The 27,905-nt window shown below is 36.2% G+C and overlaps 1 protein-coding gene across 6 annotated transcripts in view; it reads left to right on the forward strand.

Annotated features, from left to right (window-relative positions):
- STK33 (serine/threonine kinase 33) overlaps positions 1 to 27,905 on the forward strand; it is a 187,494-nt gene that overhangs the window by 131,388 nt on the left and 28,201 nt on the right. For all 6 annotated transcript variants that reach the window (XM_043903854.1, XM_043903818.1, XM_043903845.1 and 3 more), the window contains 3 exons: positions 11,119 to 11,194; positions 15,296 to 15,408; positions 15,859 to 15,944. In XM_043903854.1, coding sequence (XP_043759789.1) covers positions 11,119 to 11,194; positions 15,296 to 15,408; positions 15,859 to 15,944 — 275 coding nt within the window. The remainder of the gene's footprint in view (positions 1 to 11,118; positions 11,195 to 15,295; positions 15,409 to 15,858; positions 15,945 to 27,905) is intronic.

A 27,905-nucleotide genomic window follows, 5' to 3' on the forward strand; every position in this document is an offset into this window, starting at 1 on the left:
TAATCCTGCTTATGGACATTCATGTTCAAGTTTTTATGTGGGCATATGGTTTCATTTTCCCTGGGTAGCTACAGAGAAGTGAAATTGCTGAATCACATATTATTTATATTTATACTTTTTAAGAAACTACCAAACAATTTTCCAAAGTAGCTATAAGATTTTACCTTCCCACTAGCAATGTGTGAGAGTTCCAGTTTCTTCACATCCTTTCTAACTCTTTATATTACTTATCTTTGTAAGTATAGCCATTCTAATGGGTAGGGAGTAGTATCTCATTGTGATTTTTAATTTTCATTACCTTAATGACCAATGATGTTGAACATCTTTTCATATACTTATTAGTCATTCTTATATCTTAGAACAGACATAGATGAAATGTCTATTCAAGTCTGTACCAATTGAGATGATCATATACTTTTAAAATTTATTAAAGAAATAATTGCATTAATAGGTTTTCTAAAATGTTGAACCATCCTTGTACTTTTGGATTAAACCTCACTTGGTTTGATATACTGCTATATTCAGTTTGATCATAACAGTGTGGATCACAACAAACTGTGGAAAATTCTTAAAAAGATGGGAATACCAGACAGCCTTACTTGCCTCCTGATAAATCTGTATGCAGGTCAAGAAGCAATAGTTAGAACTGGACATGAAACAACAGACGGTTGTTTTGAACAGACGGTTCAAAATCAGGAAAGGAGTACATCAGCACTGTATATTGTCATCTTGCTTATTTAACGTAAATGCGGAGTACATCATGCGAAATGCCAGGCTGGATGGAGCTCAAGCTGGAGTTAAGATTGCTGGGAGAAATATCAATAACCTCAGATATTCAGATGCACCACCCTTATGGCAGAAGGTGAAGAGGAACTGAAGAGTCTCTTGATGAAAGTGAAAGAGGAGAGTGAAAAACCTGGTTTAAAACTCAACATTCAAAAAACGAAGATTGTGGCGTCTGGTCCCATCACTTCATGGCAAATAGATGGGGAAGCAATAGAAATGGTAACTGACTTTTTTTTCTTGAGCTCCAAAATCACTGCAGATGTGACTGCAGCCATGAAATTAAAAGACGCTTGCTCCTTGGGAGAAAAGCTATGACAAATCTAGTCAGCATATTAAAAAACAGGTATTACTTTACCGACAAAGGTCCGTGTAGTCAAAGCTATGGTTTTTCCAGTAGTCATGTATGGATGTGAGAGCTGGACCATAAAGAAAGCTGAGTGTCAAAGAATTGATGCTTTAGAACAGTGGTGTTGGAGAAGACTCTTGAGAGTCCCTTGGATTTCAAGGAGATCCAACCAGTCCATCCTAAAGGAAATCAGTCCTGAATATTCATTGGAGGGACTGATGCTTAAGCTGAAGCTCCATACTTTGGCCACCTGATAAGAACAGGCAACTCATTGGCAAAGATCCTGATGCTGGGAAAGATTGAGGGCAGAAGAGGAAGGAAGTGACAGAGGATGAGATGGTTGGATGGTGTCATCAACTCAGTGGACATGAGTTTGAACAAATTCAGGGAGATAGTGAAGGACAGGGAAGCCTGGTGTGCTGCAGTCCTTGGGGTTGCAAAGAGTTGGACACGACTAAGCAACTGAACAACAATAAATAATTCAGTTTGTTACCACTTTCGTTCAGAACTTTGAGTGTAGCTTTCTTTCCTGCTGCCCTTATGGTTTTTGATGTTAGGATTATACTATCCTCATTTTAAAAATAAAATATTTTCATTTTTTGCATGTTCATGAACCGTTTAAGTAATAGAAATTACCTATTCATTATTTGATGAGATTTCCCCTTAAAATTTTTTGGTCCTGGTACCTGGTGGAGGTAAAATTTCTATTATTTTCTTTTTTAAAGTTTTTGTTTATTTACTTATTTTGGCTGTTCTGGTTCTTTGTTGCTGCACACAAACTTTCTCTAGTCCCGGCAAGCAGGGGTTACTCTTTGTTGCAGTGTATGGGCTTCTCTTGTTGCAGAGCATGGGCTCCAGGCACTCAGCTTGTGAGCCTAGTTGCTCCACGGCCTGTGGGATCTTCCCAGACCAAGAATCAAACTTGCATCCACTGCATTGGCAGGTGACTTCCTAACCACTAAACCACCAGGGAAGTCCCTATTATTTTCAATTTATATTAGGTTATTTAAGTTTTTCACATCTTGAATCATTCTGATAATTTATATTTTTCAGAAAATTGTTCATTACATTGCAATTTTAAATTTTATTGGTATAAAGATGTATATTATATTCACTTGTAATTCTTAGATCTGTGGTTTTAGCTCCATATTAATTCTTAATATTTATTAAGAAGACAATATAATATAATTTAATATTAGCAGTATGGCCTCTGACATCACTGGCTAACTTGGGACTCTGGCTCTGCCACTTGCTTTCCAGTTAGCCCTGTACAAACAACTTTGTCATGGTTTCTACTTTTGTATAATAGGGGTTATGCCACCCTCTATAAAAAAAAAATGAAGGATCTATTTTGTGTCAGACACTGTTCTAGGTGTTGGAAATGTAACAGTGAACAAAACAAGAAAATGTTGTGTTGGTGCAAACATTAATAAGAAAAATTAAAAAAAATATCTGGTATGTGAGCGAGAAGTGCTAAGGAAGAAAAATAAAACAGGAAAGGGGAGAAGATGTATTTTAGGTTGGTAATAATAATATCTTTTTATCAAGTTGATATAGAATTAAGTGTAAAGTGCTCAGCACAATACCTGACACTTAGTGCTCAATTTTAGTTCTTGTAATAATACTAACCATTTTTTCTTAATCAAATTTATTAGTGGCAGGACTATTTATTGAACTTTCAAAACTCCAGCTTAAGTCTAGTGTTATTTGATTTTCATTGATTTCTGCTTTTATTTTTCTTAATTCCTTCTTTCTCCTTACTTTTGGTTTATTTTTAAACTTCCTAAATTAAATGTTTATTTATTTTCAGTCTTCTTATTTTCTAATAAATGCATTTAAGGCTGTATAGTTTCCTCTGAGTACTCCTTTAACAGTTTCTTTTCTTATACAGTGTTCTAAATGTTATTAATTTCTTAACAGTCTATGATTTTAGTCGTCTTCTTTAATCCAAAAATTACTTTGAAGTGCTTTTAGAATTTTCTGTGGGATGTATCTGATACTCATATGATTCTGTGTTAATTTATCTAGCCTTTTGGTTTTCTATCTGATTTTCTTCATTTTACTAGGTAATTGTGAGTTAAAAGATTTCAACTTTTAGAAATTTTCTCTGTGGTTGAACACAAGAATCATTTTTGCAAACATTACTTTGGATATTTTGAAAGTATGTACCCTCAGCCCTCCATATCTGTGGGTTCTACACCTGCAGATTCAACTAATCAATGACCCAAGTGTTTGAGGAAAAAATTTCCAGAAAGTTCTAAAAAGCAAAACTTGAATTTACTACACAGTGGCAACTATTTACATAGCATTTATATTGTGTTAGGTATTATGTGTTAATCTAGAGATGATTTAAAGTCTATGGACAATATGGGCAGGTTAAATTCAAATATTAAACCAATTTATATAAGGGAATTACACATCCATGAATTTTGGTTTCTGACAGGCCTGGGGGCTAAAGGGTTAGGGGCTGAATCCTGAAACCAATCCACGACAGAAACTGAGGGACAACTATATACTCCTGGTTTGTCAAGCATAAAAGTGTATGTATGTGTGTGTTTATAAAACCAAACATGATGTTTTTGTGATTCAAACTTTTCACTTTATTAATTTTATTGAAATATAGTTGATATGTATGGTCATTTAAATAATTTTAATTCTTCAAGCCCATTAGCAAAATTTATCTTTCCATTTGTTTGTGTTGTCTTCAGTTTTTTCCTCCCAGTCTGTAGGTTATCTTTTCATTTTGTTGCTGTATGGGAACTTTTAAGTTTGAGTAGATCTCAAATGTTTATTTTTCCTTTTGTTTCTATTGCCTTGGGAAATTGACCTAAGAACACATTGGTATGATTTATGTTAGAGAATGTTTTGCTTATGTTCTCTTCTAGGAATTTTATGGTGTCGTGTCTTATATTCCAGACTTTAAGCCATTTTGAGTTTGTTTTTTTGTATGGTGTGAAGATGTGTTATAAATTCATTGATTTGCATGTGACTGTCCAACTTTCCCAGCACCACTTATTGAAGAGATTGCCTTTTTTTTATTGTGTGTTCTTGCCCACTTTGTTGAAGGTTAATTGACCATAGGTGTGTAGGTTTATTTCTGGGCTCTCTGTTCTGTTCCATTGATCTATATGTACGATTGTTTTCTTAATTTTTTCTGATAATTTGTTGTTAGTATATAGAATAAATATCTGCATATTCTATATCTTGCAATTTTACTGTATTCATTTATTCTAATAGTTCTCTGGTGGCATCTTTAGGATTTTCTGTATATAATATCATGTCATCTGCAAACAGTGACAGTTTTACTTCTTCCTTTCCAGTTTGGATTCTTTTTACTTTATCTTATCTAATTGCTATGGCTAGGACTTCCACTACTTTGTTGAATACAAGTGAAAAGAGTAGATGTCCTTATCTTGTTCCTGCTCTTAGAGGATAAGAATTTTTAACCATGTAGAAGGAACAGATAAATGCTTTTGGTTCTTTACCACTGAGTATGATGTTCACTGTGGGTTTGTCATATGGCCTTTATTATGTTGAGGTATGTTCCCTCTATACCAACTTTCTGGAGAGTTTTTGTCATAAATGCGTGTCAGATTTTGTCAAAAGCTTTTTCTGCATCTATAGGGATGATCGTATGATTTTTACCCTTCATTTGTTAATGTGGTGTATCACATTGATTGATTTGAAGATATTGATCTATCCTTGAGTTACTGGACTAAATTCTACTTAATCGTGGTATATGATTCTTTTAATATACTGTTGAATTTAGTTTGCTGAGATTTTTTTGAAGTTTTTTACATCTATGTTCATCAGTGATATTGGCTTATAATTTTCTTTTTTTTTTTTTTGTGGTATCTTTATCTAGTTTTGATAGCAGGCTGATGCTGGCATTGTAAAATGAGTTAGGAAGTATTCCTTTCTCTTTAGCTTTTTGGAATAGTTTGATAAGGATAGGTGTTAACTTTTCTTAAATGCTTTTTAGAATTTACCTGTGGAGCTCTCTGGTATTGGACTTTTGTTTTTTGGGAATTTTTAAGTTACTGATCCAGTTTTATCACTGCTAATTGATCTGTTTCTATTTTTTCCTGATTCAGTCTTAGGAGATTGTGTATTTCAAGAAATTTATCTGTTCCCTCTAAATTGTCCATTTCATTAGTGTATAATTGTTCATAGTAATCTCTTATGATCCATTGTATTTCTGTGGTATTGGTTTTAATTTCTGTTTCATTCTGATTTTATGTCTTTTTTCTTAATGAGTCTTGCTAAAGGTTTATCAGTTTTGCTTATCTTTTTAAAGAACTAGCTCTTAGCTCTAAGTCTGTCTCTTTCAGTGATCTTTTCAGTATCTTTTGAGTCTCTATCTCTTTTATTTCTGATCTAATCTTTTTTCTCTCTTTCCTTCTATTAATTTCAGGTTTTCTTTGTTCTTCTTTTTCTAGTTCCTTTAGATGTAAGGTTAGATTGTTTATCTGAAGTTTTTCTTGTTTCCTGAGGTAAGGCTTGTATCTCTATAATCTTCTCTATTAGAACTACTTTTGCTATGTCCCGTAGATTGTAGATCATTGTGTTTCCATTTTTATTTCTCTTTAGGTATTTTCGATTTCCTCTTTCACTTCTTCAGTGGCCCATTGGTTGTTTAGTCATATGTTATTTAGACTTCATGTGTTTGTGCTTTTGCAGTTTCTTTTCTTTTCATTTTGCCCAATTCTCTGTGTCTAATTTCTTTGTTTTAGGTATGTTGGTTATATCTTCTGATCTTGGAGAAATGGTGCCTTATGTAGGCAATGTCCTGTGGGGACCACCAGCGTGCTCCCTTCTGATCACTGGAGTTGTATGTTCTAGGGGTGTCCCCTGTGCAGGCTGCATGCACCCTTTTTTGGTGGGGCTGACTACTGTGGACACACTGGTAGATGCGACTGGCCCCCAACCTGGTTGGCTTTGAGGCTATGCCACATACAGTGACTCTGGGCTTGCTAGAAGGTGAGGTAGGCTTACTGCAGGGTTAACTGCATGGCCTGTGTAAGCCGTGCGTACACCTGCTGTTGGCCTGCTGTTGTACAGGACTTGGTGCCTACATGGCTGCATGGTAAAGGGGAGTGCTAGTTTGCTGGTGGGTGGGCCAGGTCTTGGCAACTGTCTACCAGGGGGCATGGAGCTGGTTTGTGCCTGCTGGTGGGTGTGGCAGGTCCCAGCACTAATAAGCTAGAGGGAGGAAACCAAAATGGTGCTTACCAGCACCAGTGTCCATGGGATAGAATGAACTCCCCACAATGGCTGCTGCCAGTCCCCTGGGGGAGTCCTAGCTGCTTCCTCCCTCCCTGGGAGGTTTTCCAAGATCAGCAATTGGGTCTGACCTGTTTTTCAAATTCCTGCCTCTTAGCTAGGTTTCAGAGAGTGAGATATTGTGTGCACCCTTGAAGAGCAAAGTCTGTTGTTTCCTCTAGCACTCCAACTCTCCTAGATATAAGCCTTGCTGGTTGTCAAAGCCAGATGTTCTGGGGGCTTATATTCCTGGTGCAGAACCCCTAGACTGGGGAGCCTGGTGTGGGACTAAGAGTCCTCACCCCTTGGCGAGGACTTCTGAGATTGTGACATTCCTCCTGTTTGTGTTTCACTGACCTGGAAATGTAGGTTCTAACTGTAGGATGTCTCCTTCCCTCCTTCCCATATTCTTGTACTTCCTACTTTGTGTCTTAATTGTGGAAAATTCTTTTCTGCTAGTTTTCAGGTCATTCCTATAGATAGTTGCTCTGTAAGTAGTATTTTTGGTCTGTTCATGGGAGGCGATGAGCTCATAGTCTTCAGTTCTCTCATCTCAGCCACCAGTCCATATTATTAATTTTGCTTGCTTCCTCTGTTGATTTCTAAGAGAGTTATTAAAGTCATTCACTAATGTAGGGCTTTAGTAGATTCTTTTTGTACTTTTAGTAGATTTCTTAAAAATATTCTTTATGGAAACATAATTTGTGTATAATAAAATACACAGATTTTAAGTGTAAAGTGTAATGAGTTTTGACAAATATATATACTTGTACAATTACCACCTCAGTGAAGATACAGAATATTTCCATCACCCCAGAAATTTCCTTTGTGTCCCTCTCAGTCAATCCCCCACCCAAACCTTAGCAACCACTGAGGAGTTCCATTGCCTTAGATTAGTTTTGCTTGTCTAAAATTTATACAAATTGAATCTTAAGTATATATTCTTTTGTGTCTGTCTTCTTCTGTTCCATGTAATGATTTTGAGACTTAGCTGTGTTGTTATATCAGTAGTTTATTCATTTTTATTCCTGAGGAGTATGCCTGGTTCATTGTTTGTCTATTTGACGCATGAAGTTTCTAAGTTGTTTTGTCTTATTTGGGAAGAGGCTACTTTAGATTCTGTTCATATCCTCCTGTTGGCAAAAGACATCTGGTCTGTAGTTACATGGGGAAAATATATCCAAGCATCCTGAGTTTTATGCCTGCTTATTAGTTGTCTACACTGATAACAAGTGAGAGAACAAGAGGGAAGCCAGATGGTTTGTGGGGCTTTGCTGACTTCCTAAATGGCTCTTTGGCACAGTTGCTCTGGCCTCTGCCTCCCTGTGAGAGCTGTGATGACAGTGCACGTAGAAAAGCCCCTGGTAATTAAGATGACTCTGAAACAGTGAGGGCTCTGAATTCCAGGCCCCCATTGTGTGGTACACCTACGTGTAAATCTGTCAGGGAATCAGATCATGGAATTGGCCCTTGTCATAGACACATGGCCATAGAGCAACTTGAATGTTTATGATTCAGTATTTTAAAAGTTTAAGAAGGGTTAAAGAATAAAGTAATTGCTTAAAGGAAAATATTAATTAGTTAATTTTCAGTGATTTGAAGACAAATTACTCAGTATGTTAATTATCTATAGTTGAGTCTTTTCTCATTCTTTCTTCTGTTTACATTTCAGCTCCTTTTTTGTTGCTTTTTAGTTCCTTTAAAATAGGTAGAGGAAATGAAATTTCATTTGCTTTTACTGGCTACAGACACACTGTGTGTGTGTGTGTGTATGTGTGTGTGTGTGTGTTGGGAGGGGTGATTGAAACTGTTTTCTAAAGTAAAAACACCTTTTACATGGGAGATGCTCTGTAACTGTGTTACTTTAGGTGAGTCACTTAATATGTGTATCTGGACCTTAATTTCCTCACTGGCAAAGTGAGTCAAATGCCTGTATACCCATCTCACATGATTCTTAACATAATTTATACGAATAGCATCATTGATGCAAAAGCACTTTGTAAATTTTAAATTTCTATTCAAATGCACACAGTTGACCCTTAAACAATGTGGGAGTGAAGCTCCGTATTAATTTACTGTTGGCCCTTCGGGGTGCTCCCTAACTGTAGAGATGTAATAGACATATTCCTGGAATAGCATATTCAACTTTTTAAAAACCCAGCCGTTATTTAAAAATCTAATCATTAAAAGATCTTCACAACCCAGATAATCATGATGCTGTGATCACTCACCTAGAGCCAGACATCCTGGAACGTGAAGTCAAGTGGGCCTTAAGAAGCATCACTTTGAACAAAGCTAGTGGAGGTGATGGAATTCCAGTTGAGCTATTTCAAATCCTGAAAGATGATGCTGTGAAAGTGCTGCACTCAATATGCCAGCAAATTTGGAAAACTCAGCAGTGGCCACAGGACTGGGAAAGGTCCGTTTTCATTCCAGTCCCAAAGAAAGGCAATGCCAAAGAATGCTCAAACTACCACACAATTGTACTCATCTCACACGCTAGTAAAGGGATGCTTAAAATTCTCCACGTCAGGCTTCAGCAATACGTGAACCATGAACTTCCAGATGTTCAAGCTGGTTTTAGGAAAGGGAGAGGAACCAGAGATCAAATTGTCAACTTCTGCTGGATCATCGTAAAAGCAAGAGAGTTCCAGAAAAACATCTATTTCTGCTTTATTGACTATGCCAAAGCCTTTGACTGTGTGGATCACAACAAACTGTGGGAAATTCTTCAAGAGATGGGAATACCAGACCACCTGACCTGCCTCTTGAGAAACCTATATGCAGGTCAGGAAGCAACAGTTAGAGCTGGACATGGAACAACAGACTGGTTCCAGATAGGAAAAGGAGTATGTCAAGGCTGTATATTGTCACCCTGCTTATTTAACTTTTATGCAGAGTACATCATGAGAAATGCTGGGCTGGAGGAAGCACAAGCTGGAATCAAGATTGCCGGGAGAAATATCATTAACTTCAGATATACAGATGACACCACCCTTATGGCAGAAAGTGAAGAACTAAAGAGCCTCTTGATGAAAGAGAGGAGAGTGAAAAAAATTGGCTTAAAGCTCAACATTCAGAAAACTAAGATCATGGCATTCGGTCCCATGACCTCATGGGAAATAGATGGGGAAACAGTGGAAACAGTGGCTGACTTTATTTTTCTGGGCTCCAAAATCACTATAGATGGTGATTGCAGCCATGAAATTAAAAGATGCTTACTTACTCATTGGAAGGAAAGTTATGACCAATCTAGACAGCGTTTTAAAAAGCAGAGACATTACTTTGTCAACAAAGGTCAAGGCTATGGTTTTTCCAGTAGTTATGTATGGATGTGAGAGTTGGACTATAAAGAAAGCTGAGCACCGAAGAATTGATGCTTTTGAACTGTGGTGTTGGAGAAGACTCTTGAGAGTCCCTTGGACTACAAGGAGATCCAACCAGTCCATCCTAGAGCAGATCAGTCCTGGGTGTTCATTGGAAGGACTGATGTTGAAGCTGAAACTCCAATACTTTGGCCACCTGATGCAAAGAGCTGACTCATTGGAAAAGACCCTGATGCTGGGAGGGATTGGGGGCAGGAGGAGAAGGGGATGACAGAGGATGAGATGGCTGGATGGCATCACCGACTCAATGGACATGGGTTTGGGTGGACTCCGGGAGTTGGTGATAGACAGAGAGACCTGGCATGCTGCGGTTCATGGGGTCGCAAAGAGTCGGACACGACTGAGCGACTGAGCTGAACTGAGTCATTAAAAGATGTGCTACCTCAAAATAAAGTTCTACTTTGTGAAGGTTGCTTAAAAGAACCCTATCATCTCAATAGATGCAGAGAAAGTGTTTGACAACATGCAACATCCTTTCATAGGGCTTCCCAGGTGGTTTAGAAGTAAAGAAACCACCTGTAATACAGGAGACTTGAGTTCGATCTCTGGGTCAGGAAAATCCCCTGGAGAAGGAAATGGCAACCCACTCCAGTGTTCTGCCTGGGAAATCCTATGGTCAGAGAAGCCTGGTGGGCTACAGTCCATGGGGTCACAAAAGAGACAGACATCACTGAGCAACTAAACAACAATAACAACAATCATGGGCACATTGTAAGTCAGAAGCACAGAGTTGAGGAGTCAGAAATACATGGAACCTAGGCCTCCCGTGTAACTAATTGGCTCTTTGATTGAGTTATATTATAGGAGCTCTCTCTTTGTCTTAGTTTTCTCATTTAGAAAATGTGGAAGATAATTCATACTGTCATAGGAGTGCTATGAAGTTACTATCACTACTGTTATTTTGCCGAAGTGATTTATAACCATTTATCTTAGTTTCTCTGTAAATCCAGATTTCCATGTTTTGGGTTTGCTTTAAATTGTGTCTACTTAAGGCATGTTTTCAATACTATTTTTGGCCAAGACTGAGATATTGTTGCCTTCTATAACTCTAGGATCTTTGCAAGATCATTTCTTAACAATTTGAAAGAGATGAAAAGTAGTACATTTAGCTGTACAGTGTGTGCCATTGTTCCATTAGAAGCTAAATGACAGGAGGGAGGATACAGCGACATCAATTGTTAAGACCTGTACATTATTCATTTAACATCTGCTGTTGGTTCTCTTTTTCCCTATGGGGGAATAAATTACATCACATCAGCACATTCATGCTTTGTATTTAAGCATTTAAAAGTCATTTATTGTATTATTAATATTATTTTATTTCTGCTTGTTTGGCAGCCCCTGAAGTTATCAATGCCCACGACTATAGCCAGCAGTGTGACATTTGGAGCATAGGTGTCATAATGTACATTTTGTAAGTAGCCTGCTAAATGTACAATTTAAAATGAATGGATGTTCCCTAACAGTGGAATTACATAGATTTTAATTTAAAGCTAAATAGTATAATGTCAAGAAAGCAACTGAAGAAACAACTGGGAAGTTATTCTAAAAGCTGACTTATTCATTGTCAGGTCCATCTATTAGGTATTTTTTTTTAATACAATCAAATTGTAAGTTTCAACTTTGCTTTTCATTGATCTATAAATGCTGCAATGCACTGTATGATCTGAGCAAAGTGAAAAACTTGCCTCAACACCTCTCTGATCCTTTGCTACAAACCAAAAGCTTGTTTGTCTTTTCTTGAGATTCACTTATAGAGTGTCAGGTACATTCACTTATAGAGCATCAGGTAGAGGGAAGGTCCTGGCCCTGGCACTAGGGCTCCCCCGTGGACAGGGATGTGCAAGCAGCAGGCAGTAACCAGATGAATGTTCAGTCCAGGGTCCAGGGAGTATTCTGTGGTTCCTAATTCTCTTCATGCTACTGAAAACATTGGTCTTTCTTGTTCTCTCTTTTGTCTCGCTCCCAAGATTCAGTCAGACCCCATGGCCTGTATTTTTCCTTTGAGGCGTCCTCACATATTATTCAGTTTCTCTTCACTTGTTTCGTTTCTCCTTATGATCCCTTTCTAGAAGATTATAGTGTCTTTTTGTCAGTTCTCCTTCTTCTGGTTCATCCTTCACATAGTTGTCAGGGTTGTCTTTCTAAATCACAAATCTGGTTATACTGCTTTCCTGACTAACAGCCTCTGTTGATTCTCCCTTGCTATAGAAAACTGTCAGCACATCCCCACATGGCATGATGCAAAGCTTTCACAGCCTGGCTCCAGCATGCCTTTCCAGTCTTGGTCTGCATGTGTGTTCCCATGCACTTAGCCTGTTCTCGTGTCCTCTCGAGGCTGCTCCTTATGACTTAGGTGCCCTGTGTTTCATGCCTCTGGGTCTTTGCTCATGTAATTCATTCTGCCTCAGTGTTCATTTTTCTTCTCTACTAACCTCTTTCCTGGGTGTGTCCAGCTCATACATTAGCAACTTCTATTTCCCTGAGTCCTACTCTGCCCAAGCAGAGTTAGTATGTTCATTATGTATAATATACTTTCCCTTACTCCGTGGGATTTAAGGCAGCATATTAATACAAAGGTGCATGCAAAACAGTAACATTGAAAGAAAAACAAGATGATGATAATCAGGCAAGTTTGCACATGTTTAAGTTTGATAGAATTAACTTTTCACTTTTATGTGTTCTCATTACACTTCTAAAAGCTATATTATAATGTAATGCAATTATTGTATTATATGTATTGTCTCTGTTTTTCTTGCTCTAAATTCCATGAAGGACAGAGATCTGATTCATCTTTCATCCCTAGTATCTGGCACCATAGTAGACATGTAGTCAGTGCTCAATATGTGTGTTTTATATTGAATTAAAGTGAATTGTCTGAGAGTGTTCTGAAAAGTTAGTGGTCATTGTTCTGCTTCTTGGTGAGTATGAGCACTTTTGTGTTGATGCAACATTAGTTTTATGGTCATATTGAAGATTTCACTGTGCACTACCTCTTCCAGATCGTTTCTAAATATTGACATCACAGTAGTTACATTTTCACAGTCCTGTGAAATGAAATACACAGGCAGTAGAAATTGGATGTTGTGATTGTAGCTGTAACTCAGATACTCAACACATCACTGCTTAGACTGCATAAAGTGTAAATGTATTCACAAAATTTTTGATCATTGTTTTGTTCTGCTTAGGATTATATTAAAACTCTGAGCCTTAGTTTTAAATTAAAATATAGCTATTTAAAATTAGTGTTTTATACTCTCATGACTTCTAGACAACACAAGTCAGACATAACATATGTATGTAATGTATTATTATACCAATCGAGGTGTTTGCTGCCTTCTTGATTTGAACTTAGTGTATTACACGTCTTAAATTTTTTCCTCCTACTTAAAGATGTAATTTTAATTTTTCTGCTTCTAAGCGTGACTGCATATCATAATAAAGACATCTTTTTTTCCTTTACAATAGACTCTTACTTAGCTAATCAGTGCCTGTTCATTAATCTATCTGAGCCCAGTGGTCTTACAGATCATTTCCTTCACCAAGGGCACAAACATATTACCTTCTCCAGGGGCAGGGAGGGGTTTCTTGTTTATCAGTTGCCCCTGATTCATTGCTACTTAATTGAACAATGATAGCATACTTTCTCAAGGTGAAATTAATATAAATGCTCTTTATGGGCACCATCTTTTGCTGTTTTGATTCCTGTGACACAGAAAATAATCAGAAGGCCTTAAGAGGCATTTTTCATGTCTTGGATTCTCTTTTCTGAATGTGCAGAAAATTGCTGTCATAAAATTTCATGTGCTGCTGATTGACCAACCATTAGATACATTTTGTGTAAGTAAAATTGTAAAGAACAGAAAAAACTGAAATTTTTAAAACATAGCCCTTGAGCTGTAGTTAAATGTTAGGCAGTGTAGGAGCAGCTAAGAAATCGGTGAATGTGCATACCACTGGTTACTAACAGACTCAATGAGCTGGGCTTTTGCTGGCCTGTATTTGTTATAATAGTAATTGCCCATAAGACCATTTTTCTGACTTTTTTTGGAATGGCATTTAAAAACTAAATAATAGTAAGGCAAATTGAATCAGAGAGAGAAGGATTAGAATGAGCTGGAGAAAGAGAAAGTATTAAAATGAGAGTTTGCGGAACAATTTAATATTTATCGCTTAACAAGAACCTATTGGTAAATGAAAAGCTCTGTTGTCCAGCCTAATTCGATAAACTACTGGGATGAAAATGACTCCCCTTCCACACTGGAAAAATCATTATTATCATAATCATTATCATGTAGAATATTTATCAAATGTAAACTTATTCAAAAAATGTTCATGGGAAAGAGTTTTAAAGAAATTTAAGAAAAATGTAACTTAAAAAAATCAGTAAAAATCTGTTAAGAGACCTAGAAATCATTATACTTATGTACATAACAGACCAGCATTTGGAAAGTGTAATGGAATTATGCCATTTTATTCTTTCAGTAATAAAGTAGAAAAATATAATCCTGAGAACTGAAGAATAGACAGAGAGAGTTAGAGTTGCCTCTGTGATGAGTCCAGATCCAACTTCTGTCTGGTTGTCATTGGGAGAATCTGGTTGTTGTCTACAGGATTGCCCTCAGATGTTGGGACTGACAATAAAGATGATGGCTAATATTTGCAACTTTTAAGCACACAGTTTTGGACTGGATCACCTATTGACGCATAGGCTTGCCGTGCTCTTTGTAAAGTATAGCATAGTACTTCCTTTAAAAGGTTCTAAAGACTCATAATCCTGTACTATGGAATTTACAATAAGTCCATGTTTACTGTATACACACTACTCATGGCTTTACTGATGTTGGTTGTTACATGTACTCAGCTTTCACCCTTCCAGACTGAAGGGTCACATTCATCATCTGGTTTTCCTCCTTCAGATTTTCTTCATTTTGTATATAATTTTTGAAGAGTTGTGGCTATTTTAATGGATTTTTTATTTTGACTCAGAGCCAGTAGGCCCCAGGATCATTCTTACCATCATCACCAGTCTTTGTGTAACATTTTACTATGGATAAAATTCTTCCATGGTCACTAGAAGAAGTAATCTCATTAGACTGTGATGACTCAGTGTATCTTTCTGTTAAGTCCAGTGTACCTTAAGGCATAACCTTACCCTTGCTCACATTGAAGTGTTTCTCCTCTGTTATCCACCGCTATTACTGTGCACCTAAACTCACACACCTTTCTGTATTTTAACCCCAATTAAGCTTAGTGTTTTCCCACCTGGAAGAGCTTTGCACATGTGGAAGTTCCAATGAATACAAGAGCCTAACACTAATCTCCCCAAACCCCTTTGCTTCCATTTCTACATCCAGAGAAGTTCCCACCTCTTCCTCTCCTTTCCTTAAATATGAAGCACCACTGCTTTCAAGTCCTGTGGAAACGTAATTTTTTTTTTTTGGAAACTTAATTTTTAATAGCCTTATTTTGAATATTTAAAAGAATCTAAAGAGAATGATTACCTTTGCTGTAGATTATGTGGAAAAGCACCCTTTATGGCAAGCTCAGAAGAGAAGCTTTTTGAATTAATAAAAAAGGGAGAACTACATTTTAAAAATTCAATCTGGAATTCCATAAGTGATTGTGGTAAGTATAGATGTGTTATTATTTATTAAGGGAAATATGCATAATATAAGAAAGCCAGCCAGTAATTTAGATACTTTAAATCTCTGAGTAGCCATTAAATTTACTTGTAGAAATAAAAACTATTTACTTGTGGAAATAGTGCGATCTTCAGTGTGATTTTTTATAGTTGAAACTTTAAACAAAAACAGAAAATGTATACTAAAAATTGAAGAGGAAATTTTCTGATCAAATAGCTAATTTTTACTGAAGACTATAAACCAGGTAATCCAGGCAATAAAACCTCACTTTTGGCCTTAAACTTTATTTAATATTAGCCATATGTACTGATGATATTTATTCTATAACTGATATGTTTCCTTTGTGTCATATAGACCTAATCCTAAATTGGAAAGTATGTGATATTAATTATAGTTGAGATATATAAGGTAGGATTTTTTCCTTTATTTGCAGCTAAAAGTGTTTTGAAACAACTTATGAAAGTAGACCCTGCTCACAGACTCACAGCTAAGGAACTACTAGATAACCAGTGGTTAACAGTAAGTTTCAATACTACTGCCTTAAAAAAAAAATTTTGGCACACTATCATTGCTTATTTCTTTTCATCTGGCCTTATAATCTATATATAGTCTTAAAACAGTCATTTAGTTTCATCTTCTGACAAGTTAAAAAAATTATTGAGTGCTGACACATTTCTGAAATGGGTATTTTCAAACTGTTAAAATTACTACCACAGTTGTTTACATGTGTTTATAGAGGTTTAAATGAACCTTTCTATTGTATCAAGTTCAGTAGAATAGAGCTGAGAAATGTCCTTTATTAAAGATGTGGACTGTTGAAGCAGTCTGTATAGTTTAGTGATGTAAAGTACTGGAACTGTCTACTTCTCTTTCAGCTCTTTGGACGCAGAGAATCTACAAGGACTCAGAAAAGCCAAGGTCTTCTAATAGTGGCTGTTGCCTGGCTTGAAATCTTGAGTCATTATTCATTTGCATATTGCTTTCCCCCATTACACTAATGCCTTGAGCAGTAACCCTATGTCTTTAAGTGATCTTCGTATCCCTGTACCCAGAACATTACCTGGTCACAACAGGAACTTTGGAAGAGGATGCTACTACCTCTCAATAATTATTCTCTCTTTCTTCTGTGGTCGTGAGGATCCTGACTTTTCACTGGTAACATGCTTATCTAGTCTTCTTTGCTAGTTATCCCCTATCATTGCTAGTTACAGTGCTGGTCAATGAGATCTAAGTGCAGGTAAGAGTAATCTCTGGGAAGTGTCCTTAAATGGAGGGAGTATGGCATTCCTCACATCCATCTTCTTTTCTAGTGATTGCACCGCAGCTGCGATGAATGGAGTTTGAGTAGCCATATTAGATAATAAAGTTGAATATAAACAGGATAGCAGAGCAACACGATTCTAGAAACCAGGGCTCTTAGGGTATAGAGCTGCCACACCAGCCCTTGACTGCCTACCTCCAGACTTTTTTTTTTAATTATTATTATTTTTTATTATTTATTTATTTTACTTTACAGCATTGTATTGGTTTTGCCATACATTGACTTGAATCCTCCATAGGTGTACATGTGTTCCCCATTCTGTACCCCCCTCCCAACTCCCTCCCCATCCCATCCCTCTGGGTCATCCCAGTGCACCAGCCCTGAGCATCCTATATCATGCATCAAACCTGGACTGGGCATTCATTTCACATATGATAATTTACATGTTTCAATGCCATTCTCCCATATCATCCCACCCTCGCCCTCTCCCACAGAGTCCAAAAGACTGTTCTATACAATACATCTGTGTCTCTCTTGCTGTCTTGCATACAGGATTATCATTACCATCTTTCTAAATTCCATATATATGCATTAGTATACTGTATTGGTGTTTTTCTTTCTGGCTTACTTCACTCTGTATAATAGTCTCCAGTTTCATCCACCTCATTAGAACTGATTCACATGTATTCTTTTTAATGGCTGAGTAATATTCCATTGTGTATATGTACCATAGCTTTCTTATCCATTCGTCTGCCAATGGACATCTAGGTTGCTTCCATGTCCTGGCTATTATAAACAGTGCTGCGATGAACATTGGAGTACATGTGTCTCTTTCAATTCTGGTTTCCTTGGTGTGTATGCCTAGGAGTGGGATTGCTGGGTCATATGGCAGTTCTATTTCCAGTTTTTTAAGGAATCTCCACACTGTTCTCCATAGTGGCTGTACTAGTTTGCATTCCCACCAACAGTACAAGAGGGTTCCCTTTTCTCCACACCCTCTCCAGCATTTATTGCTTGTAGACTTTTGGATAGCAGCCATCCTGACTGGCATGTAATGGTACCTCATTGTGGTTTTGATTTGCATTTCTCTGATAATGAGTGATGTTGAGCATCTTTTCATGTGTTTGTTAGCCATCTGTATGTCTTCTTTGGAGAAATGTCTGTTTAGTTCTTTGGCCCACTTTTTGATTGGGTCTTTTATTTTTTACAGATGTTTTTAGATGAACAGGAAACAAATGACTGTCATCTTTGAGATACTGTGAAATGTGCAGTTAAGCCTAATACCAATTAATACAGTACTCAGTAAATAATGGCTGAATGAGTAGATGATTCAGTAAATGAATGAGTCTGTAGGTATGTCAGAAAATGCCTAAGAATGGAAATTGGAGATTCCAGAGACTTAGGAATGTTACTAAGTAATGTTTATCTATGTAGAAAATTATTTTACATCTTTTACTTATTAGACACTGTGTTAGGTACTGGAGATAAATGATATGCTTATATTGCAGTAGTATTGTTGAGAAATGATGGTGGCTTGGACAAGGTGGTAGCAATAGAGTTGAAGAGAAATAAATGTGACATATTTTTAGATATATTTGATAGTACTTGGTGATGGACTAGATAAGGGATGAGGATAAGGGAGGAATCAAGGATGAATTTTAGATTTTGCTTTAACAACTGGCTGGATGGTAGTACCATTTACCGAGATGTGGAAGACTGCCGGAGATACTTTTTTTTCCTGGGGGAAGAGTGGTGAGTAAAGGGTTCTACATTGGACATGATAAATTTAAGATGCCTATGTCACATTCAAGTGGAGATTGCCAATAGATCATCGAAAGTATGAGCCTGGAACTGGAGAAGAATGAACTGGAGATATAAATCTGTGAATCCTGAGTATACAGATGCCATGTAAAGCCTTTGTGTTGAAGAGATGAATTAGGAAGAAAATGCAGATAGAAAGGACAAGAGGCCTCAGCAGTCTGCCTTTAGACACTGCAACATTTAGAAGAGTAGCAGCTAGCAATAGAGGCTGAAAAGGAATAGCTAATGAGGAAAGAGGAAAGTTAGGAGTGTAGTGCCAAGGAAGTTGAGTGAGAAAAGTGTTTGAGAAAGCAAGAACAGCCAGCTCCCAGATAAATGCTGCCTAGAGGTCAAGATGAGAATGACTTTTCATTAGAATGGCTGACAGAGGGGTTGATGGTGACCTTGGCGTCCTCGATAGATTTTAGATACCATAAATTTATAGTGGTACCACTGTGATTTTCCTTTGGGAATTTCTAAGCATTTATTGGAATAATTCTTTTTCTTTAAGGGCTAAAAAATTGCCTTCACTCAAAAATGGTTTATAACTGCCCTCTTCTATGAATGTGTTGAACTCTCCAATGATTCTGTGCAATAAGTATTTCTGGCCTAAAGTAATTGTGCAAATGAGTTAGCGGCTAGATCATTGCAAAACAACTGAGTAGATTTGTAGTAGAGCAAAATAAAAAAACTGTAAAACAGATGGTGTGCTTTAGAAATCTATCTCTTTTCAGCATCACACAACATTCGGGTTTGGCCATTTAATTATTTGTTTTCTAATTAGTGAAACTTTATTTCTGGCTTTGGTCATTTTTCCAGAAGTCTCCATTTTTGAGCCTCTGTAACAATTTGTCTCTATGTAGTCTTTGCCAAATGGATAGAGAAGTGACAGATAGTGTGTACTATATCGGACTATCCTGAGGAGTTCAGTATATGAAGTTTAGAATACTGGCATTTTGTAAACTTCTGAAAGGCAAAACTCTTTTCTTCTTAACCACTTGAAGTCTCGCTTCCTGTAATTCATGTCCTCTGTTTGAAATAATCTAAAGAGGACATGTTAGTTCTCTCAGTGCCTTCCCGCTTTATAACCAGAGCTTATCTTCCAACACCGGACGAATAGTGACATTCTTTTCAAAGAGCTTTATTGGATAAAAAGTTTCCACGGTTTAGTCTATATATTGTGCATTTTGAAATACAGTACATATCTGAAAAGTATTCTGAGAAAAATAATCATTGCTTCTCTACGTACATTTAAGTGAATGGGTCTTAAACAGATATTGTCATCCTGATTTCAAAAGTCTAAGGTCAGATGCAAGGAAAAACAGCCAATAAATGACTTTCCTACAAAGGGAGAGTTTGATGATGACACCCATTGCCAGGAGTATGCCTGTTATCCTCTTTATCCTTTTCTACCTTTTTTGCCCTCTTTGTTCTCAACAGTAGTTCAGGAGTTCATTCCTTGTTAGATAGTTACAGTTGCCCGTTGGTATTCAATCCCCTGGTGACAACTAACACCAAGAATTTGCACATTTAACAAGTTTCCCTGGTACTTTCAATGCCTGCTTATATTTAAGAACCTTGCTATAAATTAATGAAACATTTTTCTTCTATGGCTTGTCAAAAAGCAGTTTCCAGATTTGAGCTCTGTAACAGATTTTTTTTTGTGTGTGTGCCTGCCATGTACCATGCCTTGTGCTAGGTAATAAAATTCAGTTAAAGACATATAGAACCTAGTCTCTGACATGAGGAATTTATAATATAATAAGGGAAACAAGCTATGTATAAGATATAATGCAAGGAAGAAAATGATAAATGGCATAAGAGATTGCCAAATGACCAGAGAGGTACAGAGGCAAGCGAGTGTGAAATCAGGAAGTTTAATTTGACTGGCAGATAAGATGCCTGAAGGAAACAAGTGGGAAATGAGACTTTTAGAAAAGGAAGGAAAATTGTGAGGGCCCTTGAATCCCAGACTAAAGAGTTTTAACTTTCTGCCATAGATAGTAGAGAACAATCACATGCTCTTTGAAAGAAGGAAATTATTATTATAGTGTGTCAGTCTTGCAGAGTGGCTTATTTTAAATGGGACAACAGTCATTTAAATGTCTATGTTGATTTTAACAAATGTTTTTTAATTTTAATTCATAAGGCACTACATGGGTGCAAAGATGATTAAAACAGTCTCTCCCTTGAGTAATTCACCACAAATTACAGTGTACTTTGCTTTATAGTCCCACTTTACAAAGCTCTTATAATGAAGTGTAGGGTCTAATTTCAGAACACTCTTTCCTACGTATGAACAGGTCCTTGTTCACTAATTTACAAATCATTATTCAGATTTTAGTCATTAGCTTTTGACCTTTAGCCTGTGCACTTTATGTAAAAAAATTGAAATTTTCTGATACCTAACTAATTATTGGGTGTATTTTTGCTACCGTATATTTTTAATCCTAAATATATTAAGGCTCTAACCTTAACATTACTATATTTAGTTACTCTTGAATTATGAATTATCTTATGTATATGAATATGATTTTGAAGCCCTCTTTAATGAAGTTTTTTAAAAAAAATGATGTTAAAAAGAAGCTCATGAACCAGGGACCATGGGCATTTACTCAATATTCAATGATTGGTACATACTTAATAATTCAAACAAATATTTATTGAATAACTACTATGTACTGTGGGGGACACAAGGATGAATCTGGCATAGTACTTTCCTACAGGTTGCCCACACCCTAGTGGAGGAATTAAAGAAAAAATATAGGCAGAGAATGTGTATTTGATATGTGTGTGTGCAAAAGTCCACCTGCAATACAGGAGACCCGGGTTCAATCCCTGGGTCGTGAAGATCCCCTAGAGAAGGAAATGGCAACCCACTCCAGTATTCTTGCCTGGGAAACCTCATGGACAGAGAAGCCTGGTGGGCTACAGTCTATGGGGGTCACAAGGAGTCAGACATGATTGAGCAAGTTTCACTTCACTTAATATATATATACATATATATATATATTTAAAATAAACATATAAAAATGTACTCTACATATTATATGTGGTATGTAATAAAATATACACTATAAAATATATAAATGTTCTCTAAATATTATTATATACTTATATGTATATTATATACTATATTTAATATATAAAACATGTATTTATATAAAGTAAGTAGTGTAGTAGTAGTACTATTAGGTTTTTAAGAAGAGAGCTATTATTCCTTTTAGTGGATTATAAAAACTACTTAAGTGAGAAACTTGTATGCAGGACAAGAAGCAACAGTTAGAAATGGACGTGGAACAATAGACTGGTTCAAAATTGGGAAAGGAGTACATTAAGGCTGTAAATTGTCACCCTGCTTATTTAACTTCTATGCAGAGTACATCACGTGAAATGCCAGGCTGGATGAATTACAAACTGGAATCAAGATTGCTGGGGGAAATAGTAACAACCTCAGAAATGCACATGATACCACTTTAACACTTTAATGGCAGAAAGTGAAGAGGAACTAAAGAGCCTCTTGATGAAGGTGAAAGAGGAGAGTGAAAAAGCTGGCTTAAAACTCAACATTCAAAAAAAAATTCAAAAAACAAAAAACTCAACATTCAGAAAACTAAGATCATGGCATCCAGTCCCATCACTTCATGGAAAATAGATGGGAAAACAGTGGAAACAGTGACATACTTTATTTTGTTGGGCTCCAAAATCACTGCAGATGGCGGTGACTGCAACCATGAAATTAAAAGATGCTTGCTCCTTGGAAGAAAAGCTATGACAAACCTAGACAGCATATTAAAAAGCAAAGACATTACTTTGCCAACAAAGGTCCGCCTAGTCAAAGCTATGGTCTTTCCAGTAGTCACATATGGATGTGAAAATTGGACTATAAAGAAAGCTGAGTGCCAAAGAATTGATGCTTTTGAACTGTGTTGAAGAAGACTCTTGAGAGTTCCTTGGACTACAAGGAAATCAAACCAGTCACTCCTAAAGGAAATCAATCCTGAATATTCATTGGAAGGACTGGTGCTGAAGCTGAAGCTGAAGCTCCAATCCTTTGGCCTCCTGATGCGAAAACTGACTCATTTGAAAAGACCCTGATGCTGGGAAAGATTGAAGGCAGGAGGAGAAGGGGACAACAGAGGACAAGATGGTTGGATGGCATCACCGACTCAATGGACATGAGTTTGAGCAAGCTCCAGGAGATGGTGAAGGACAGGGAAGCTTGGCATGCTGCAGTCCATGGGGTTGCAAAGAGTTGGTCACAGCTGAGTAACTGAACAACTGCATCTTTTCTGAGGATTAAACCTAGAGTAACTTTAGAGAGAAACCTCATGACAACAGGATTCAGAGAATAGTGATACCCCTAGGTAGATAAAGGGCTATTTTGAGATGGCATGTATGGTGGGTGAAACTACAACCAGGGCAGGAAGTAAAAATAGGAAGCAAAGACAACCCAAGTTCCTCCTTTGCCTCGCTCTCTTTGCCTTGGGACACTGGTGCCTGTTCATTCACAGGGATCAGAAGTAATAAAATCAGAGCAGTGCTGATGCCCTGCTTGAGTGAGACGCTAAGGAAAATGGGTGGGAATTACTGGGTCTAAACCAATGACTTACCTGTTGGCCTCCACCCCCTAGGATAGGTAGATTATAGTTTTAGAAGTGCCTCCTTCTAAGGTGACTTCTCCTTGGAAGAGAAGGTTGGTTATGAAATCCTGAATTGAGGGGTTGCTTGGTGGGGGCAGATTTTTGGTGCCTAGGATTTTGAGCTCCTGGGGCTAAAGATCTGGTTCTGGTCTGTTTTCCTGAGGAGCTAGTACTCCCCAAGGAGTGTGAGCTCACAGGCCACATTTTACACACCATTAAGAGAGTTTAGAATAGGCAGAAGGCAGACCCAGACTTGAGAAGTCAACAAAGTGAACATGCTAAAAGAGATAAATGAAGATGTTAATAATATGAAGCAAGAAATGAAATGGTAAAACAGAACCAAGTAGAACCATTTAGGTATAATAGTTGACAGAATTGTAGTTATATAGGATAAGTAGTGAAGTGTGTGCAAATGAAGAGTGAATTAAAATCACTAGATGATCAGATTATGTAACTTTAATAGAACTTTATAGAAGGGAACAGATGAAGATAAACATACTGAAAACTTAAGGAAAAATGAAGCTATGTGGAGTTGAAAGTAAAAGTTACAAGATTCATATAATAGTAATCTCAGGCAAAAAAGTGAAAATAGGAAGAAGGAAATCTTTTAAAAATAATAGAGATAATTCATCAGAATTAAAGAAAAAAGATTTCAGCTTTAAATAATGATAAACTACCAGATAGGAGAGAGAAGGAAAAACTGACGAAATTGACATAAGATTTAAGAATATCAAAAACAGAAAATTCTCAATGTTCCCAGAGAGGAAGAGCAATATCATAAAAAGAACAAGAATAATCTTGACATCTTTCTTTTTAGCAGCATTATTGGATGCACGTGTAAATGGAGTAATAATTCTAAATGTATTAAAGGAAAAACATTTAAACTTAGAATTTTATACCCATTGACATTGTCATTCAAGTGAAAGGCAATGATAAAAAAATATTGTTAAGTATACAAAGCCTCAGGTTTGCCACATAAGTCCTAGATTTAAAACACTTGTAGAAATAATTAAATAGGTCAGAGAAATTCTGTAGATGCTATAAAAGCTGTGTGTACCAAGAGTCTTTAAATACCTTGGTAAAGTCTGTTGGTGTCCAAAGAAAAAGAGAGAGAAAGACCAAAGAAGAGAAGGACACAGTATATTCATAGTAACCCAGATATAAAATGTGAGATAATATACACATGATAAGCATTGAGAAAGGAGAGAGAACATTGGTACATGAGAGGGAGCTAAACTGGAAGATGTAGACAACAAATTTTCAAAGCAGTAAAGGATTTTTTAAAAAAACATACAGAGTGGGACAAGTTGTAATAAACTTGAATAGTAGAAACAATTTCAAATAAGTTAATGGGTTAGAAGTACCTGTTAAAAGACATAATGTCAGGTTGAATTTTTAAATTTCTAGCTAAGTGCTATTCACAGGAAGCACATTCGAAGCATAAGGGCACAGAAATATTGAAAGAAAAAGAGTGGAAAAAAAACATACTAGGCAAACACTAACCAAAAAAAGCCCGAGTAACTGAATTAATATCAATTAAATATACCTTGCTACAAACAAATCATCATTAGAGATAATGAAGATTACTGTATAATGACAACAGTTCAATCCAAACAAAGTTATAAATTTAAACACATGCAACTAATAAGGGAATCTCAAAAATATATATCAAAAATTGACAAAATTCTGTGGAGAAATTGGCAAATTCACCACCATAGTGCGAGATTTTAATGCACTTCTCTCAATTACTAATATGTGAAGCATATGCAAACAGAAGTAAGGATATTTAACAATACAATTAACAAGCTTATTTTGGTGGACACATGCAATTCTGCATCTAACAATTAGAGAATATACATTTTTCTTACCCACACATGGAAGGAACATTTACCAGAATTAATCTAACCAGGAAGCAAGAAAGCCTTAATAAATTTCACAGATTATGTTCTCTAACAATACACAATTAAGTTGAAAGTTAATCAAAATGAGATTAAATACTGCATATATTTGGAAATTAATTCATATGCTTCTAGATAAGTCATGGGTTAAAAAAATAGATCCTAATGAGAAAAAGTTTTTAATTTCTAGAACCGAATGGTAATAAAAACACAGCATATCAAAACCTGTGTATACAGTAAAAATGTGTTTCAGCAGAAATTTATTACTATCACCTAATGTATGTACATTGGGAAGAAGAAAGGCTAAAAGGGAACTACATATCCAACTTAAAATTTTGGGAAAATATCCAAACAGAATATACACAAATAAGTAGTAGGAAAAATAAACCTAAGGGTGAAAAAGAAAGCAAAGGTAGAAAAGAGAAGATCAGTAAGACCAACATTTGATTCTTCGAAAAAACCAACAAACAGATAAACCTTTGGCAAAAATAAGAAAGAAACAAGACAAAAATAAGATTTCACAGGAAAAAAGGAATACAGCTGCAGATAAGGCAAAAATTAAAAGGATAAAGATTAAAAAGATACAGGAATAGCACCACCAACTGTTTACTAATAAGTCTAAAAACTTAGGCAGCATATTAATTCTGTATATTCTAGTATAACAAAATTAGACCGCTGGAAAGCAAACCTATGAAAAAGATCCATTTTGTTTATTTATATAGATCTAAAACCTTAAAATATTAGGAAGTTGGATTCAACTGTGCTTATAAATTGGTCATAATCATGTTGGATTTTCCCTAAAATACAGTGATGGTTTAATTTCAGAAAAAAATCTATAAATATAAATTCCTACATTAATATATTAAAGGAGAAAAGATACCATCATTTCAAAGAAAGCACTTGTCTTGTAGTAAGACCCAACATACATTCATAATTTAATTAGGAATGAAAGAAAACATCCTTAACCTGATAAAAGATTACAGCAAATATCATTTTAAATGGGAAATGTGAGAAGCATTTTCTTTAAATAAAGAGCTAGTCAAGGAAATCAGCTTCTAGTAGTTTTTTCAATGCTATTGATCTCTGTCTAAGACAAGGAAAATAGTCATGAGAATCAGAAAGCAGAAATAAAACTTTTATTATTTGTAGTAACATACAAATGACTAGACAAACTCTTATAATAATAAGAGAGCTGAGAAAGATAGCTGAATTTAAGGATGGTACACATCAACAAATAAGAGTGTCAAATCAATACCTTGTACACCTTAAACTTACACAGTGTTGTATACCAACTGTGTCTGTGCTCATTCAGTCATGTCCAACTCTTTGTGACCCATGAGCTGTAGCCCACCAGGCGCCTTTGTCCATGGAATCCTCCAGGCAAGAATACTGGAGCAGGTTGCCGTTTCCTACTCCAGGGAATCTTCCTGACCCAGGGATCAAACCCACATCTCTTGCGCCTCTTGCATTGGCATGAGGATTCTTTACCACTCTGCCACCTGGAAGCCCTGTATACTAATTATAGCTCAGTAAAACTGGGGAAAAGATTGATATTCAAAGTCAATTGCACTTCTTTTCACTAGCAACCAACAATATAAAATGCAAAAAAAAGAAGACATGTAAAACTGTATTCACAAATTTATAATTTCTAGAAATGCAGCATTACATTTGTAAGACCTCTTTGAGGAAAGTTATGAACTTTTATGGGAAAACATTTACTCAAGTATAAATATATACCTTAATTTAGGTCAGGAGACTAAATATCATAAAAATTTATTTCCTCATATTGATGTACATATACAATGCAAATCTAATCAAAATTCCTCTTTTTGCAACCCTGAAATTTATAGTGAAGTATAAAGGGTCAAAAATAGCCAAGGCCTTTTTGAGTATTTTGCTGTAACAGAAATTAAGACTATTTAGTTAGCACAGTGTGATAATGATATAGTAGTAAGCAAATTCACCAGTAGAATAAAACAGAAAGTGTGGAAACGTATCCATACATGTCTGGAACATTTATGACAGTGGTAGTATGATGCATCAGTGGAAAAAAGGAGAGATTATTCAATAACTGGTGTTCAAATAAATGGCTGTCCACATGAAGAAAAAGAAATTGGGTTCCTATCTCATATGGTAGACAAAAGTCAACTTCTAACCAGCCAAGGACTTAAATAATAAAAATTTATATTTAACTTTTAGTGTAAATATAGGTGAAACCCTTTTGGAACTTGGAGTGTGTAGAAAAGGATTTTATAAACAAGATACCAAAGTCATTAACATAAAAGAAATGAGGAATAAACTTGAATTATATTAATCTTCAGAATTTCTATTCATAAAACAGCATTTTAGGGAAAGCTGATAGATTATAGACTAGGAGAAGGCTTTTGTAACCCAAATAACCAAGAAAAGATTAATATCATGAAATCTCAGTGATTCTTACAAATCAATACAAAGTAGACCAACCGCCTAGTAGAAAATGGACAAGCAACTGGACAGGACCAGACACTTTTACAAGTAAGGACCTACAATTAGCTAATGAACATGCAACAAGATGCTCAGTTACATTAATGATCAGGGAAATACAAATCAGGACTTCAGTGAGATAAACTAAAAATTAAAAAGGCTGACAGCAGTAGGTTCTGGAACACATGCAGATAAAGAGTCTCTTTAAATCATTGCTGTTGAGAGTATACTGGTACAACTACTTTGGAAAAAGGGTCTGACATTATCTATTAAAGTTAACCATTCACATACTCTATACCAAGAAATTTAATTTCTAATAATATACCCAAGGAGTTCTACATATGTACCCTTGGAGACATACATGATAAAGTTTGTAGAAGTGTTTATAGGAGCAAAAACCCAGAGTCACCCCAAA

This window comes from Cervus elaphus, chromosome 1 (assembly GCF_910594005.1).
Source record: "Cervus elaphus chromosome 1, mCerEla1.1, whole genome shotgun sequence".
In the NCBI taxonomy this organism is placed as follows: Eukaryota; Metazoa; Chordata; class Mammalia; order Artiodactyla; family Cervidae; genus Cervus; species Cervus elaphus.